General features: G+C 48.6%; 3 protein-coding genes across 3 annotated transcripts in view; 2 read left to right on the forward strand and 1 right to left on the reverse strand.

The window, feature by feature from the left end:
• Nucleotides 1–2644, forward strand: part of LOC144178403 (uncharacterized) — a 12766-nt gene extending 10122 nt beyond the window's left edge. The window contains exon 3 of the mRNA XM_077706229.1: nt 1943–2644. Coding sequence (XP_077562355.1) covers nt 1943–2091 — 149 coding nt within the window. The 3' untranslated portion in view covers nt 2092–2644. The remainder of the gene's footprint in view (nt 1–1942) is intronic.
• Nucleotides 1–7284, reverse strand: part of LOC144178402 (uncharacterized) — a 190383-nt gene extending 183099 nt beyond the window's left edge. The window contains exon 1 of the mRNA XM_077706228.1: nt 6757–7284. The gene's annotated coding sequence lies outside the window, so the exon portion shown is untranslated. The remainder of the gene's footprint in view (nt 1–6756) is intronic.
• Nucleotides 7285–7686: 402 nt separating this feature from the next.
• Mrpl32 (mitochondrial ribosomal protein L32) lies at nt 7687–12438 on the forward strand. The gene is made up of 3 exons (XM_077706230.1): nt 7687–7903; nt 9552–9770; nt 12052–12438. The coding sequence occupies exons 1-3, from the start codon at nt 7810–7812 to the stop codon at nt 12258–12260; spliced, it is 522 nt and encodes a 173-aa protein (XP_077562356.1). The 5' UTR covers nt 7687–7809; the 3' UTR covers nt 12261–12438.
• Nucleotides 12439–17202: the final 4764 nt, after the last annotated feature.

Below are 17202 nucleotides of genomic sequence, written 5' to 3' on the forward strand. Positions count from 1 at the left end.
ACTGCGTAGCCACATAAATTTGCACATTTGCACATCTCTCTCAATAAAGGGAACTCCTGTTAAACTAATTTTTTTGGTCCCTTGAAGTTCCGTTTATCGAGAGTCTACTATATATATATATATATATATATATATATATATATATATATATATATATATATATATATATATATATATATATGTACAGTGGAACCCCGATAATACGACTTGCAAGGGACCGCAAGAAAGCGTCGTACGACCGGGCTGCGGCTAAAATCCGACCTAGTAGACGGTCTCACGAAATAGGTGGGCTAACAACCTTTTTAAACTACTGTAGCTAGCGCGCTCCCACGTGATTTGCGAAGAACCTTTATTAGAAATCCCCGGTTAAAAAAACGCCTATGCCCCCCCCCCCTCCCTTCTTTCTCCTGCACGGCGTCCGAGCTAGCCCGCCAGACAAGCGCCGCGCGATACGCGAAACCCGTGCCATGCGGCACTACTTATAGCCCGGAAAAAAACGTAATTCCCGTACAGGGTGGAGACACCGTTTGAACGGTCCCGTGCCTTCGCTATTGGGTCAAAATGCTATACGTGTATCCACCCTTGCGGCCACGCTTGCGGCGGACGCGCGTGATTGTAGGCACCCACGCAAAGAAAGAAGCGGAGTGACAACGCCGCTTTGAAAGATAAGCAGAGAGCAGAGAGAGGGAAGAGAGCGGCGTGAAAGGAAGAAACTTGGATCGAGCTGGCGAGGAAAGCAGGTGTTCAGTCATCACCGTGGGGTTGCGTCGTAGTGTTTTCGCATTTATCGGGGGCTCGATGGAAGCTTCAAATTCACCGTCCGCCAGCCACCTGAACCCTGAACGATATATATGACTTCTCGCGGTTTGCGCGTTGGCGTACTGCGGTCGCGTGGGGCCGTCGACGGTGAAATCCCGCTCAAGAGTACCCGCCTGCTTGCTTGCGTCTGTTCAGCAAGTGGTCTCGCCTGCATGCGGACCTTTGCACACCAAGAAGCGTAAAATGGGGGTTAAGATAAAGGTCGGGACAAGGCGGCTAGGCGGCGTAAAATAATGTGCCGGTTTATCCGCGCAAGGGCCCGTCGTATGAAGCGGACCGCGTGATCCCGGGCGTCATATCATCGAGGTTTTTAATGCGTTGTTTCTACGGCGAGTTTGCCGGGACCGCGGTGATCCGTCGAAAGAAGCGGGTCGTCGTAAGTCCGGGGGACGTACCAGCGGGGTTCCACAGCTGGTACGTTCCACAACGAGACCACTGGAGATAATTTTATGCTCCCCGTCCCGCCCACTTCCACCCACCAATAGTATATCTGAGACTGCCGAAACCTCAGAATATTTCGTACTTTCAATGTTGCTCGCATCTCGCAACAACTTTAGCAAGGACGAGCAGACAAAAAAAAAATGTACCAGTGTTGCTTTCGAAGAACTAAACCATTTTCTGTCTGTACCTACAGGCGGCTATGAAAAAGATTTCCCGAGGTTGAACGCGATCGAACCTAGTTTGTCGAGCGAATGCTTGGTTTTCGCGCCGAGCGTGCAATGAACATGCACGCATTTGCACTGCAAGACAGGACACAGGCACTGCTCCGCGCAGTCGCGGGTCTAGGATGCAGCCAGCGCCTTCTTGTATCGTTTTCTGATGTCAGGCGCCTCTTTCCTCCCCATCCCCCGCTGCGCAGCCGTCCCCTTGGAACGAACAAGCGATTGGGCGCTTTCACTGCGCAACCACACGAGGCACTTGCTTGACTTTGGCTGAGCTTGAAGGTCAGACTGACACTACCAGCCGTTTTCTGGTTTTGTGCATGCCCGCAGTAAAAGAGCTTTGGCTCTTAAATTTTGGTGGTGGCATCCCTCGCACCCATCGTTCCCGGAGAGGACGTATTTTACGTTTCTGCATTGTAGCCACTTTAGTTACACCGGCGCAACGACGTTGTTTGATGCAGGAAACCCTCTCGAGTGCGACTGCCGGCTGCAGTTTCTGCTGAGGTTCCCGGAGGGCTGGCTCGGCGACGCGTCATGCGCTGAGCCGGAGAACCTGCGCAACACGTCGCTGAGCCAAGTGGCCGAGCAGGACCTGCAGTGCGGGGCCTGAGCCGGACCGCCCCGCCGCCACGTCGCACTCCTGCGCGATGAACACCGAGAACGACGGCCGTAGTTGCTGACGCACGCAGCGACCAGGATAGGCAGCCCGCCACGCATGGGACTCCATTTTTCCAGAGCGGTCTAGAAGCAGGAGGAGCTCAGGCCGGCGCCGTGTTGTGCTGTTTAACTGTCTTCGCTTTGTGCTGTAACCACCAGCACCCGCAAGAAAGGACTGCCCGCATGCGGATGCTGGGTGCCAGCTTCGGGCCGGCCATCATCGCGGGCCGCGTCCATCGCAAGAACCTCGTTGCAAACCGACCGAGCGAAATGATCTGTGCTTAAGATGCGGCCCCGAGTTAAAAAGAAAAAAAAGACCACCACTATTCCCACAGTGCTCGCAGCTATCAACCTCTGGCTGTGGCAGAATCCGACATCATCCCTCTCACAAAAGAACTGTTGCTTCTGGCCCGACTGTTTCATTGTCACTTTTATTGTTTCAGATATATGAGCACATCGAATGTTCTGCGATTCGTGTTGTGATAAAGTTTCTTTTCTAAATTTTATTGACTGTCCAGTCGTGTTTTCTTCAATCTGCTACTTCTCAAGGAAATTTGGAAGTCGCTGCGAAAACGAGACCACATGGTAGTGTTTTTCCCAAGTGAGTACTCGACCCTCGACCGTCCAAAGGACAGATAGACTTTCCTGACATGTACTCGTTATATATAATGCTAGTGCGCAATGTAACATTGCATTGAATAGTTTTCATCAGAACTTTGTATTATCAGTACTGTCCCGGATGATCAGTTTTATGCGCATTTTATTAACGCGTGCTTTTGGAAACAAGTTTAAGTAAATGATTCAATTTTGTGTGCTCGTGATCTGGAGTATTTCACAGTAGAGCATATTAACGCTGTAAACAATCTCTAAACAATCTTCGTGCACAGCGTATATACACTGTGTACAAATACTCCGAAAACAAATTCACAAAATGTTCTTCTGAATTGCAGCTTGCTTCGCAAAAAAAAGTTGCAGGGGAAAGAACAATGGCTAAAGGGACTGGAGTGGGCCTCTGCAAGGGCGACAAGGGTCACAGAGTACAACCACGCATGCGTCACAAACAGGTATTTCAAGAAGTCTGCCCGAAATTCCGAAAGGCAGGACAGCTGAGTCAAAAAAGTTAGTAAAGGACATCTACGCAGCGGTATTCCGTCGTCGAGGGAGCATTTGGGAACAAAGCTTCTGCTTTCACCGTTCATGCTCTCGTAAGATATAACTGCCCAAACTCACACCATAGTCGGGATCGATATAAAGAAAGGTTTTGACACCGTCGCTCACGAGCCAAAACTCGAAAAAGCAAAATGCAACAAATTAGGACCAAGAACTATCCAGTATCTTAGAGATTTCTTCACTAACCGGCTCGTCAAAATCAAAGTATACAAGACCACATCAGTAATGCCCGCAAACTTACAGCAGGAGTTCCCCAAGGAGCCATACTTTCTCCAACTCTGTTTAACCTGGCCATGAGCGATCTTCCACCCTTTCTGGATGCTATCCCGGGACTAAGACATGCCATCTACCCTTTGGTGTCACACGGGCTCTCCTGGCATTCAAGAAGAGACGCTGCAGCGAGGCATATACGCAGTCACTCAATACACGGCATCTATTGGACTGGTGTGCTTTCCTGAGAAGACAGAGTACACGGTTGTCATCAACTCCCGCAAGGCTGACGCAAACGATATCCGGGGACTCATCAGGCTACACCTAAACGCCAAAGAAATTCCTCGAAAACACTACACACGGATCCTCGACTTTCACATAGATAAGGACGGCACAGGTACAACCTGGATGAAAACCATCCCTACTCAAGCGAACTAGATCCTTCATATAATAAATAGGGTGTCCCGCAGCAATTAAAAGGAACACGAAGGTTGCAAGGTGGTGGAAGCTCTCGTTATCTCACGGATCATGTATTGCCTTCCTTACTACTATCTGACAAAAATTCAGCACTAAACTCGAAGTAATTCTCCGCAACGCCACCTGTATCATAACAGGCACTCCATGATTCACCCAAAATGACCTCTTATATGCCACAGGCGCGCCACGCACCACCTCGCCCAAACCCAAAGACTACAAACGTCGCCTCAAGGTCGTCTCATCCTCCTTGATCTGGGCCTCGCATCTCGCAGCTCCAGCATATTCCACCAGAGCCGTCACCTTGGCCCTGTCCAGCCAACATAAACTTGAAGCCCATACCCAAAAATATATGGTCTAGACCCGGCAAGTCGCCGCGCTGACAGGGCAAACCGCTACAACAGGAAGACATTTTTCCCAGGAACTACGGTCATTTACACCGACGCTGCGTACAACAAAGACACCGAAATCGGAACGACTGCTTTTCATAGCGACGTCCTCTCCGCAGTAGCCAAGTAAGCCCCCGCACCATCGTCGACATCTCTGGAGCTTCAGGCTATTGTCAACGCCATAGAAGCACACCAAGATCAAACAAATCTGGTCATCATCACGGACAGCCAATCTGCAATTCGCAATCTACGATAGAATAACATGTACCCCCACATGCGCTACACACTCGCCAGCATCACACGTAACTACCCCGAGCTTCATACTACTGTGATATGGGTCCTTGAACACACAGGTGTAAAGGGTCTCATATTTTATTAACGTGTGATTTTGGAAACAAGTTTAAGTAAATGATTCAATTTTGTGTGCTCGTGATCTGGAGTATTTCACAGTAGAGCATATTAACGCTGTAAACAATCTCGAAACAATCTTCGTGCACAGCGTATATACACTGTGTACAAATACTCCGAAAACAAATTCACAAAATGCGAGAAGGCTCACGCCTTAGCCCAAGCTTCTCTCTATGATCCGGGCACCCCAATACCCTGGCCTCGCTTCTGACCCAAAAGAGCACCGGCGAGAAATGCATCTGACTCGTAGTAAGTACTGTACTTACGGGTCGTCAGAGATCAGAGAACCACCCTCCCCTACCCCAGAAAATTCGCCCGCCCTGACCCTGTCCTCATTCGACGAGCACAAACCGGCACGCTACCAACACAACACATACAACACTACATAGACGGGCTTCCAGGCACAGCAAAATGCTCACACTGCGACCAATACCCCAACAATGAACACACCTTCTGGACATGCCCAAACATACAAAGCACACTGAGATCTTACCTGCAACCAATTCCTGCCACAAAGCACCCTACTTGCTGGGAGGCATGGACACCCCCTAAGGAGCTTGAAGATTGGACCACGATTGTGAACCACATTAAAAACACGCCAGGACTATAGACGGCCAGGACTACAGCCGGAACTATAGTCCCTGTAACCCAACCAAGAAGCCGAGCAGTCCTTTGGACACAGGTTCCAAAATAAAGTCTCTCTCTCTCTCTCTCTCTCTCTCTCTCTCTCTCTCTCTCTCTCTCTCTCTCTCTCTCTCTCTCTCTCTCTCTCTCTCTCTCTCTCTCTCTCTCTCTCTCTCTCTCTCTCTCTCTCTCTCTCTCTCTCGAAACGCTGGAGGTGAAGTGACAGAGCGAGACTAGCAGCAACGGCTTTGTAGGCGCTCTGCACAGTACAGAGTTCACTGACGGCGCGCCACTGTTCCTATTAAACCTGCTTCCGCAAACTAGTGGCAATTCCTTGATAATTATCACCGGCAGTGCAAGTGCAGTGTCAAAGTGCTGCGGGGCCGACACTAAAGTGTTGCCTCATGGGACGAGTAGTAGAGGGTGCACCAGAGTTTCCATCACCATACGACACAATTGCTGGCTACAAAATCCGCCAGAGCCCAAGGACGAGGGTTCGATTCCCGGCCACGGCGGCCGGTTTTCTGATGGAGGCGAAAAGCGAAAACGCCCGTTCGTTTGAGATTTAGGCGCACGTTAATTATCCCCAGGTGGTCAAAATTAATCCGGAGCCCTCCTCTACGGCGGTGTAGCGTCGGCGCGTTAAACCAATCAATCAATCAATCAGTCAGGGCAGTCAGTCAGTTAATGAATCAATCAATCAATCAATCAATCAATCAATCAATCAATCAATCAATCAATCAATCAATCAATCAATCAATCAATCAATCAATCAATCAATCAATCAATCAATCAATAAATCAATCCAAAATCCGCCACTACCTTCGCCACCAGCATTGCGCAATTTTCCGCGGACGCTAGCCGTACGCAGCTGCAGTGGTTATCAGCCGTGGTAAGCCACCTTAGCCGTGCTAAAACACCAGTCAAAAAGCACCGCCAACCAGAAAGTGCTTCTTTTGCACCCCCCTGCCGACGCCCATGGGCCGTTGTGCGTGTCTCTCATCACTTGTTGGCCCTTTCCCACAGAGGCAGGAGTTCATCCAGAATTTCGATTGGGGGGAGGGGGGGGGAGGGGGTAGTGTCAAAATTCTCTAGGGGGGATGTTGGGGTGGGGGGGGTGTATTAAATCCCTGGGCGGGGTGCTCGTGGGTTGTGTATTTTTTTTGGGGGGGGGGGGGGGGAGGGGGGAGGTGTCGAATTCCTCGTAGTGGGGTGTTGGGGGGGAAAGTATAAATTAATCTCTGCCATGTCGCTTGGCGAGCTCCTTCGCATGCGGATACAGGTGGACGGTATAATTTTTAGAACACGCTTAATTGGCAACGCACCTTTTTTTGGCATCTTACCTTTAGGAATGTACGCACAGTAGACCAACAAGATGTGCTGTTTGGAATCCAGTTCACCCTTGAAATTCGCTTCAACCCCTTCTGCAGTCCTTTTTGGGGGATCGACGAGAAGCCAGCCGCGAAGCCTTTCTAGTTCAGTGAGATACTCAATGACACCCGAAACGCTAGTTGGTGACGCTCAAGACGATATAAGTACTTTCGAGCACAGAACAAATAATCGATACGTCGCGCGCGAATTGCACAAAGCACAAATTCCTGATGCAAGTTGTCGCTTGGACGTCGTCTGCTAACGGTCCGGTCTGAAGCACGATGAACAGGGCAGCGCTCAAAGCACTCAAAGTGCTCAAAGCTTGAGACGATAACATACGATGACGAAACTTTTACGTGACTGGGTTAAAAAGGCTGTAGATGGGTAGACATTGTAAATAAAAGAGGCGTTGCTTTTTTTACGTTCCAACGCCTGTCGTTGCTTAACTTCGCTCCAGCATGCGCTGCGGGTTAGAAGCTAGCGCCATCAAACAATCGACACAAAACAAAAACAAAAAAAATATTTTTGCTTTAAAGTAATCTGCTTGAGTTATATATTAGCGACAAAATTAAAATATTTTTAACTAAAACGGTAATGTACGTGTTTTTAAACGTGGTGGCTAGTGCCCCTCCGCAAGGAGCACTAGTCGCCAACCCACAACAGCAGAAATGTTTGCTTCATTTTACTGCTTACGACCCCAAAACCAACATGCCCAAAACAACATATTAATCCTATTCTTTCGCACATTTTATCAATTTAGGTTTTATAGTTTACCCGTAAAACTAATTTTTGATTACTCTAAAGTCAAACAAACTCCAGGCGTAGGTTGTGCTAACAGCGCCTTCTGGTAGGTTAAACCCGCGAGCTCTTGGAACAACATTTGTTGCTTGATTTAGTAGGCAATGCTATCATATAGGCCACAGCGCAAATGGCCGGTAGTGTGCGTCGCTGTGTGATTTGCGGATGTTTAAAACGAGTTTGTAGTCAATTGAAAGCGCGTGCGGCGTACTAACTGCGGGATTACAATGGCATTTCTGTCAGTCGTAGAGAAAATCCTCAAATTAACTGACGCTGTGTCTAGCGCCGTCGCACGCCTTGGGCGCTTGAGCCAACCACATCGTAAGTGAAAGCAATCGCACGTGGATACGGTTTGTTGAAATTTGTTGAAAGAGAGAAAGAACTTGAGCTTCTTCATATCCAATACCGCTTGTCCCCAGTGCAGCCAACACTTGTTTGTATTGCTCATGAAGCTTGCAGGGTTTTGCAAGGTGTGGGGTGAAAACTTCGTTTGTTCGACTTTTACATTCTAATCCAAAGTGGGGGGGGGGGGGGGGGGGGGGAATGCAGACTTTCCACATGCTTTGCCTAATTTCCTGTACTTTTGGATCCCTGTTATTCATTCGGACACTGAAATGACCGGTGTATACCTACATATACATATATCGTAATTGTCAAAGAATAATTAATAACCGCACTTAGAAAAGCTTGAAATCAAGAGCTTGTAATATTATGAGTTGTATCGAACGAAATAAAATTCGGATATCTGCGACTGCAAGCAGAAAAGGTAATGACGGTGTGTCTATAACGTCATGATTCAAACTGAATAAGATCAGCACCGCTTTGTGGTGCCCTTGTAAACCTCTTTGTGGTTACTGGGCACCCGGTCGAAACTGGAATCTCCAGCAGGAAAGCACCAGTGGAGTTTCTCAATCCCAGAGTTCAACATGCCAGCATCTTTCGCATTTATTGGTGGCTGCGGAGTGGATTGTGGGTGGACGTGGAGAGCTTCACACCTTGCCTTTTTGTTGTGCACTGTAGCGACTCCTGCTCAAGAAAATGTCGAATCGAGGGGGCAGAAAGAAGTTTTTTTTTTGTGAAGAAATGGTCTGGTTGCACATTTGTGTTGAAGAGTTACAATTACAGGTTTTGGCCCATCGTACTGGAGAGTAACAGGCTGATAGTAGGTGACGTTCCACACCAGTGATGCCCGTGAACTAGTGGGCTCAAAGCTTGGCATTCAGTTGCACAGTCAATGTGCCCAGTGTTTATTCAGTTGATACCGCGCACTGGGATTTACAGTGGGGAAAGCTAATTTATAGCACACTCCTTTGCATGCTGTAAAATCCGTGTCATTCAGCTGTGGGCTTTTGAGAAAGCTTGCTTTCCCCTCAAGCTGTACAGACACTTTCTTGTGAGCGGTGTTCTTTTTATTTTTTTTCAGAGCTGCACTCTACCGAGGAGGCATGTGCTAATGTTCAACTAATTCCTGCATTCTTGGAGTTTATTATCACCCTTTCTCTGCTGGTGACGGTTTGTAGGCAGCCAGTGGTTAGAGCTAGAAGGGTAGCAGTACCAGTTCAACACCCTAGAACAGGATGTATGTTTCGTTATGTATTGGGAAATCTGTACAGCTTCAGTAGATGCCATTATTTGCATTTCATAAACTGAGCTATTCATGATAGTAGTTGAATGGGCAAACAATGGTTTTCTTTTGCTCTATCAAAACAAAACAATAGCTTTGCTCTGTCATTATGCATTGTCAAGAAAAATGAACAGTGAAATAAGTGGGCACAGGCGTAACTGGTATACATAGATGCCAATTCTGTAAAATAGAATTCATACAGCAAGCATTCTTGCATGCGTTGACCGTATGTTTTCGTCAGTACACTTTGGTGCAGCACAATGAAAATGTAGCGGCGCGTCTATAAATTCACGTGTGACATCTGGACAGCTGATTTCCCTCTATCTGTGTGTCCTTTACATGCAGCGGCCATTCTCTTCCCCGTGGGGCTTCCTGGCCATGACTGCAGCCGTGGTGAGGAGGAGGCGGACAAGGGCATTGTCTGGGCCGTGCCAACGCGGCGTGTCAGCCTCGAGCGTCGCATGATGCGCCGCATCAGTCACCCCTTCTTCAAGATCAAGCCGAAGGACTACATCAAGAGCTGCAACGTGTGTGGCCACTTCCACCTCGCCCACACCATCTGTGGTGAGTTGGTGCACAGCAGATGACCCGTGGTGCCGTCGCGGTGCCAGGTAAAAAATGGAAAAGGTGCCCAACTATGACAGCCTCGGAGGGACACGAGGGGCAAAAGAACAAATGATTATAAGCAAAAAGGCGTACTAGCTAGATGATGAATAAAAGTGGTTAGTTTAGCATTCCGGGATGTTCAGGAGTGCCACTCCTACAAGCAGCACAAGACAGCGTCTTCCTCCATTTTTTGCCCTGTAAATGTGATTTGGCAGGCTCCACCGAGTCTCTGTGGCCACACTACCCGGTGCAGTCATCATCGGTGGCACTGTCAGCCACTTGACCATGAGGACTGCACTGACACCGTTTTCTCTCTTGTTGAATTTTCCATCCATCGTATCTTTTTTTTTTTTTATGTGCACACTGGTTGTTTTCGCACTGCCAACATAGATGATACAGCATTGGGCTCAAGTTTCGGCATATTGTCTATCAAGCACGCACACATACACACACACATAGTGTCACTAGACAGACGGCCCAGACAGGACTGGCACTGTTACGGAGGCTGAAAGCGCGAAGTTGGGCGAATTGGTTAGTGACTAGGGAATTCATTGTACTAGCGAACATTAACACAGGGACAAAGCTAATGAAGAGACGAAACTCACGCTAGAACTTCAACTTCGTTTATGCCCCGAAAACACAGAAAACACCCATATGTACGTGATATTTGGGAAGGGTAATCATAAAAACACAGCAAAAACAAACAAAACAGTATCGCAAACATCACACTTGCTCATATTTTAAAGCCTCACCACAGTGCCAGCCCATATTACAAGGTACAAATTATTCCGACACGTGTACAGCCATCACCCGTCACCCATGCACAACCAGTTCCCCCTCCAAAAAATTGATATCCTTTGTGGACAGCGCCAAGGACGGTGCACTGATGCACCTTTCCCCTTCTCTGCTTATCGTAAAAGCCTCAACAATTTCCCGGTCTGCTTGTGAGGAAGACCTGTGCGCGATGCCTGTCTGCGAGAAATTTGGAGTGCAATCCATGCACTTACGGCAATGACCAGCCGGGTGGCCACACCCATCTGAGCATGCACAGCCGCATGGTGCTCTCTGAGCCTTACATTGAGGCACCTGCCTCTTTGCATAACGTAGCACTTTTTGCACGACAGGGGGATCCTGTAGACCACCCCTGTTGCGCAATCCACAAACCTATTTGTGTGCTTTATAACACATCTGGGCTTGGTGCAAGGGTCGTTCACACTAGGCACCATCTTTGAGAGCCTCTCAGGTGTCGGGAACACCTCCTGCACACCGCACTTCCCACTGACCTTTGGCCTTTGGCATTCCGAACCGGGCAAGTGGCCACTTTTGAGATCATTCACTAGGCTCTCCACCAAAAAGGCTACAGAGGCTACCATTTCTGATGATTAGTGCTGCGTATGTCCCTTACTTGTCCTTGTGTGTGTTTTTATTGCACTGTAATTTTAACATGTGGAACCTACTAGCCCAGACGTCAACCTTACTGTGGTGAGGCTTCATGATATGAGCAAGTGTGACGTTTGCGATACTGTTTTGTTTGTTTTGGCTGTGTTTTTATGATTACCTTCTTAAGTATTATGTACTATCGTGATAAATTGAAATACGAACGGTGCACGTGGTTTTCTGTACATGCTGCGCTCCCTGGCAATGGGCGGGGTATGCACCCTAGGCAAAAGGTTGGGAACGCCCTCTGGTAACTTATTCTTACTGCGCAGGCGCAGTCCCTCACTTAGAATGTGGACCATATACTAAAAACCACGCGCAGCATTGTTCGTATTTCAATTTATCACGGTAGTACATATAGGTGTTTTCTGTGTTTTCGTGGCATAAACTGAGAAACTGAGTTGAAGTTCTAGCGTGTGTTTCGTGTCTTCTTTAGCTTCGTCCCTGTGTTAGTGTTCGCTAGTACGATGGATTCCCTAGCTGTCGGGAAGACAACAGAAAGAGAAAAAAACAAACAAGAAAGGACATGTTTAAAGGAGGCCTTCCTAGATTGACTTTACCTTACCTCTTTCTCTTCCGTCTGCAATTTCACTGAACTGAGAATATTGGCACAGTTTGTTGTATGCCCTCAAAATAACAGGGAAAGCCACGGGGGGCATGTCCAACGCCTCCACAGTGTGCGCGTTAACCTACACAGCTTCAGTGCATGGACCGCAGTCATGACCTGCCTTGCATGTGCTGCTTACATGGTTATTTTGCTGCCAACTTGTGAAAAATGACGTCAACTGCCCTGGTGGTGCAGGCAACTGCTACAAGCAAGTGAAGGAGGAGACGGAGAAGCTTCGTGACGAGATCGCCAACGAGCTGAAGCTGGACCCGGTCGAGTCGGAGGTGGCCGTTGTTTACAAGGGCGAGCAGCCGCCCGAGGGCCCAAGGCGCCTCGTTGAGGTGGAACGCCCGCGGCCGGCCTGGTTCAGCCAGAACCTGCTCACGCACTCCTCCTCTTCATGAAGTGCTTGTGGTGACCGCGTGCACCCGAGTGGCGTCCAGTGCTTGTACAGACCCAAGTAGTGTACTGACATGTCCCGTTAGGGAGAGTGCAGTTATTTGAATTGTTAGGTGTTAATTAGCGAGTCTCTAAGTGAGTGCTTGAAGTGCTGCTGAATAAAGAGTGTGCCTGCACTTGCAATGTTCGAATCATTGATCTTTTCAATAGTTGTGGTCTTCTGTACTGAGGAAGCCACCTACATTTATGTTCGTTTAATGTTTTTCAATCTTTCCAATAAACGACAGTTTTCTTGTGACCATTTTGCAGCTTTTGGGAGTATAATGGGTATCTTCAGGGAATTCAGTGAATGGGGGGGGCAGTTGCTTAGCCTGGAATTAGGGCGAAAGTAGCCTTTGAAATGTGAAAAGTACCGTATCTGCACGATTCTAACATGCCCCCAATTGTAACGCGTAGGTAAGTTTGCTTATGAAACTTTGAAAAAATAATTTAATGATTCTACCTTGCCAATGTAAGAGACATGACACCACATACCCAGAAAAACATTTCATTTGATGCAAGCAACTGTGGCAGCAGGAATCATTTCTGCTATTTATGATTTGCCTATCCACCTCCTGCTGGCATTAAAACTAAAGTGGGAAACACTCGAAGCCAATTTCAGTTTCGAGCCCGATTGTAACGGCACCTAAATTTTAACGCTACTTTTACCAAAAAAGGTGCGCATTAGAATTGTGCAAATACGGTAGTATCAGTATTGCACTTGGACAGGTACAGTTGACTTCCATTAATTCAACCCTTGCAGGACTGCAAGGGTTGGTTGGATTTTAAGAATGGTTGAATTGATGAATACTGGTGAGATCAACGAATTCAAGTTCATTGTTGCTGGAATACCTACTTCTTGGTCTTAAAGCGAAAATTTCTCCGTGTTGAGAAAGTTACGAATATTTCTAAATGGTACTTTATATTTTAAAATGGGCAATATCTTCGCACAAAAATTAAAAGCACCATTCTGCACAAGTTCCATCAGGCAGCAGAAGCTAGAATTGAACAGCTTTACGCAAGTGCACAATGGGACGCTGTTATGTACTGAATCCAAGATCGCCCTGCTCCACCCGGGGACGAAGACGGTGTTCAGCGACTCCAAGTCCGCGATAGCCAACTTCGCCAGGGGCACGGTGTGCAAGACGACGATGCGCGTCCTTTCCGGCATCGGAGAGGGAGCGCGCAGGAACACCAGCACGACCATCCGGTGGTTTCCGGCTCACATGGGCCGGGAGCTCCGCAACGGCCACCGAAACGTCAACGAGGTAGCCGACGCCGCGGCCCGTGATCTCGCCACGTGCCGAGCCGCGCCAGCGACGGACGCCGACGTCGACGAGGAATCGAGCGAAGAAGAAGACTACGACGCGGAACCCCTGACCACGTACGGCGCGACGCTGCGCTGGTACAGGGAAGAGAGGAGGGCCTACCCTCCGCCCCATCCGGGGCTCGCGAGGAGGGAGGCCGTGCTTCTGCGGCAACTACAGACTCGGACGGTGCTGACGCCGGCGCTCGCGCGCCACATGTGCCCGGACCTGTATGAAGACTGTGTGTGTAGTGTTTGTGCGCGAGTGACCGCGGACCTGACCCACCTGATGTGGGGTTGTGAAAGACACGACGCGAGTGACGGGAGGCCGACCCTCCCTCCGGACGTTACGGACTCGATCGGCTCTTCAGAGCGCGAACACCAGCTAAGGGCTATCCAGCGGCTCGAGGCTGCACTGGGCAAGCAACGGCGAAAGGAGAACCCGCACTCCTCTCGGCCTCCTCCTGCGGGAGCGAGGGCTAGGGGAGACAGCGGCGGCACTCCAAGTAGCCCGCGCCGACCAGACGCAGGCCTCGGGGTCGGCCCGACGCCGCAGTGAGCGGCGAAGACTACGGGACGGTGAAGCCCTGCGAGCAGTAGTATTAACTCTATGCCTGCGAGGCCTGACCCGTCCCCGACTGCAGGAGATCCAATAAAGTCCTTTCTCTCTCTCTCTCTTAAAAGATTCTCAGAACTGCATGCAAGACATTCAACCTTCCAATAGGAGATTGAATTACTAGTGCGGTGTGCTTCTGCATTTGGAACTAATGGGCTCTTTATAGAAATGTGGGTGCTTTGTGACACCTATCAGTGTGGCTAAATAAAGTGAACAGTCATATTAAAAAAATCATGCACCCCTCCGTCTAACGACGATGATGGTTGAACACAAAGCCTTCTCGTGATGAACTCTTTGGTTGGCCAACCCCACACTGCGAGTATGCGCTGCTCTGGAGGTACGCACCACTTTTCCAGAATACCCACAGCAACTCTCGAGTGTGCACTCCAAAGGCCTAACGCTTGGATTTGGGGTGTACTGCACAAATCGGTGCCTGCTGCTTTGCGTTCAGTGAGCAGTTTTTTGAGTGCGTGCCGGTTTGAGGTGCTAAATCCCAAAATGTGACGTTAGGCCCGACTTCCTAAACCTCAAAATGGGAAGTTAGGCCTAACGTCTTCGGGCTAACAGCCTTGCGGCACGCAGAGCAATGCCATTCTCCTCGCGACAGATTCTTTGGTTGTCTTCCGCATTTTCCAAACTGCTTTGACCATGACGAAATGAAGCAATCAGATAGTTGCCGGCTCCATAACGCGAGGGACCCAGGTTCAACTCCGGCCACAGGAAGCGTTTTTTTCTTTCACTTCACCCACAATCATTCATCATCATTGTCAGAGAAAGTTGGCTTTCCTGCAGGACGTACTGGCATACAACCGCATCAGTGAGGACAATAAAGTTTCACTTTGAAAGGTCAAATTAGTGGGGGTTGGCAGTGTGCAAAACGAAACGGTTCCATGGAAACATATCCCCCAGTTGGTGCCCTAGTATGTTGGAAAGCCAGTTGCCGAGTATATAAGGTGCATCAACGGAGCAGGAAGCGACAGGGAAAAAATTCAAATTTAGGATGATAGATTTTGTGTGCTTTGAAGCACTTTTTAACGTGCGACACACACACTTTGCACAACGCAAGAAAAATGCACACGGCATTACTTTATGTGTATGTATTACCGATTTACTAAATTTTAAGCACTCCCCTTTTTTTACGATCATGATAAATAGACTGTTGGGGGGGTGGGGGGTGCTTAGATTTAAAAAATCCAAAATGAGCCCCCTCCACTTTTTCTGCTGCGGTATTCTACGAGACGGGCTTGAGGAATAACGTTTTATTTGGCAAACATTTAAAAGAAAAATAGGCACAGACAGTGAATTCACCAATTGCACCTGATACTCTGTTACTCTCGCTGTCCCACGAGTTTGTCGCACCGCTAGAGCCACCGCCCTCAGAATTCCAAAGCATGTCGTATTCTATTCCGTGGAAGGAGTTTGTAATCAAACACCTCTTAAATGACTTGGAAATGACGTCAACTTGGGCCACGCTCCAGCTTGGCAGTGCGCTAGAAGCTGGCTCCAACTGCTCTGGCTCAACAACAGAGTGAGTAAGCATGCTTGTCCTAAGCAATGCGTGCTTCCTTGCAGAAAAAGGGGTGCTTAGATTTGCATGCAAGCTTTTTCCGCAATTTTTTTCATAAGTAGGAGAGGGCACTTGGAATCAGAGGGTGCTTGGAATCGTGAAAATAAGGTACATTAATAAGTATGGCTATGGCTGGTTCAGCCACTTGAAAAGTTATTAATTGCTCCCTAATTACAGTTAACTTTATCGGCAGGGTCTCTGTTGATAATGAAGTTAAACGTATGCAGCGGCCAGCATATGATTTTTCTTTCTCCAGCAATGTCTTGCATTATTTCAGATTGTATTGTTTATAAAAAAAAGCTATTTCATGTCGTTAACAAAGAGCAAGGGTAAACGTGCTCCCACACTGGTGTCTGGAGTGAGCTTCAACTCATATTCTTGCAACGGCCATGTCACATGAAAAGCAGCAGAAAATAGCACTAGTTCTTAAAGGAGTACTGACACAAAATTTCTCGCTTTCAGTTTTTATGCTGTAAAGAATACCTATTGGCCCAGTAATTACGAAAATCGAACCGAAAGCCGTCAGCCGCCAACACAGAATTAATTATAGCACGTTTATTGCAACCAATTTCAAATTTGGTCGCCGCGCGGGAAAATGGCCGTTCGAAGGCCAGCCTGCAAGCGGGCCAGCCTTACGTCACGGTCTCACCCGTGACGTCAGGGACGTTTTTTTTTCCTCCATGCGTTCGCCGCATTGTCTGCTACCATTGCACATGGTCTGCACTCGCCCGCGCAGTCGACATGTCGTCTGAATCGTCAGACTCGGATGAGTCGCTGCCACCCGACAGACAGAACAACTTTATTTGGCCAGGCGATTAGGCCGGCGATGTCTTCGCCGTTGTCCGTTTAATAATATCACTGCAGCTTGAACCGGCGCAAACCGTGATAGCAACAGCTTGTCGCCACTCTTATAATCAATCTGATCGCGAAAAAGAAGTTCCACATGCGGGAAAGTAGATGTTAGTGCGTTGAAAAATTGTGCTAGGGGTTGTTATCAGCGCTGAATTGAAAAGTGGCGTTCAGATATTTGCCGCGATGGTAAGCCTACGCTGACCGGGAGCGGAGGTTCGGCGCTCCGACCCAGCACTGCCGGCACCGTGGCGGTGCGGCGAGCGGCCGAAAGATGGCGCCACCTGCGCGCTAGAATCAAAACAGGCCGCGGCAGATGTCTTGGTCACCGATCGCTGAAACGGAAATTATTGCCAAAATAAAGATCCATATGCGAAAAAGGGGATGATAGTGTGGTGAAAAGTTGTGTAAGGGATGGTCATTCGCAGTTGTACAGATACCAGCGATCAAATAGTCGCCTCGATACTAAGCCTAAAGTTCCCAACACCCAAGGTGACCCGTGCAACCCCGAGCCCGCTGGCTTGGGCGACAGTTTTTGCGGCCACCGCCGCGCACTAACTCAGTCCACGT

The sequence above is a fragment of the Haemaphysalis longicornis genome, unplaced genomic scaffold (assembly GCF_048455015.1).
Source record: "Haemaphysalis longicornis isolate Haplotype H1 unplaced genomic scaffold, Haemaphysalis longicornis Haplotype H1 scaffold_4, whole genome shotgun sequence".
Lineage (NCBI taxonomy): Eukaryota > Metazoa > Arthropoda > Arachnida > Ixodida > Ixodidae > Haemaphysalis > Haemaphysalis longicornis.

Coding starts and splice junctions, on each gene's coding strand:
- Mrpl32 (XM_077706230.1), top strand. CDS start 7,810: ATGGCATTTCTGTCAGTCGTAGAGAAAATCCTCAAATTAACTGACGCT. Junction 7,904..9,551: donor GCGCTTGAGCCAACCACATC/GTAAGTGAAAGC, acceptor CTTTACATGCAG/CGGCCATTCTCTTCCCCGTG. Junction 9,771..12,051: donor CCTCGCCCACACCATCTGTG/GTGAGTTGGTGC, acceptor CTGGTGGTGCAG/GCAACTGCTACAAGCAAGTG.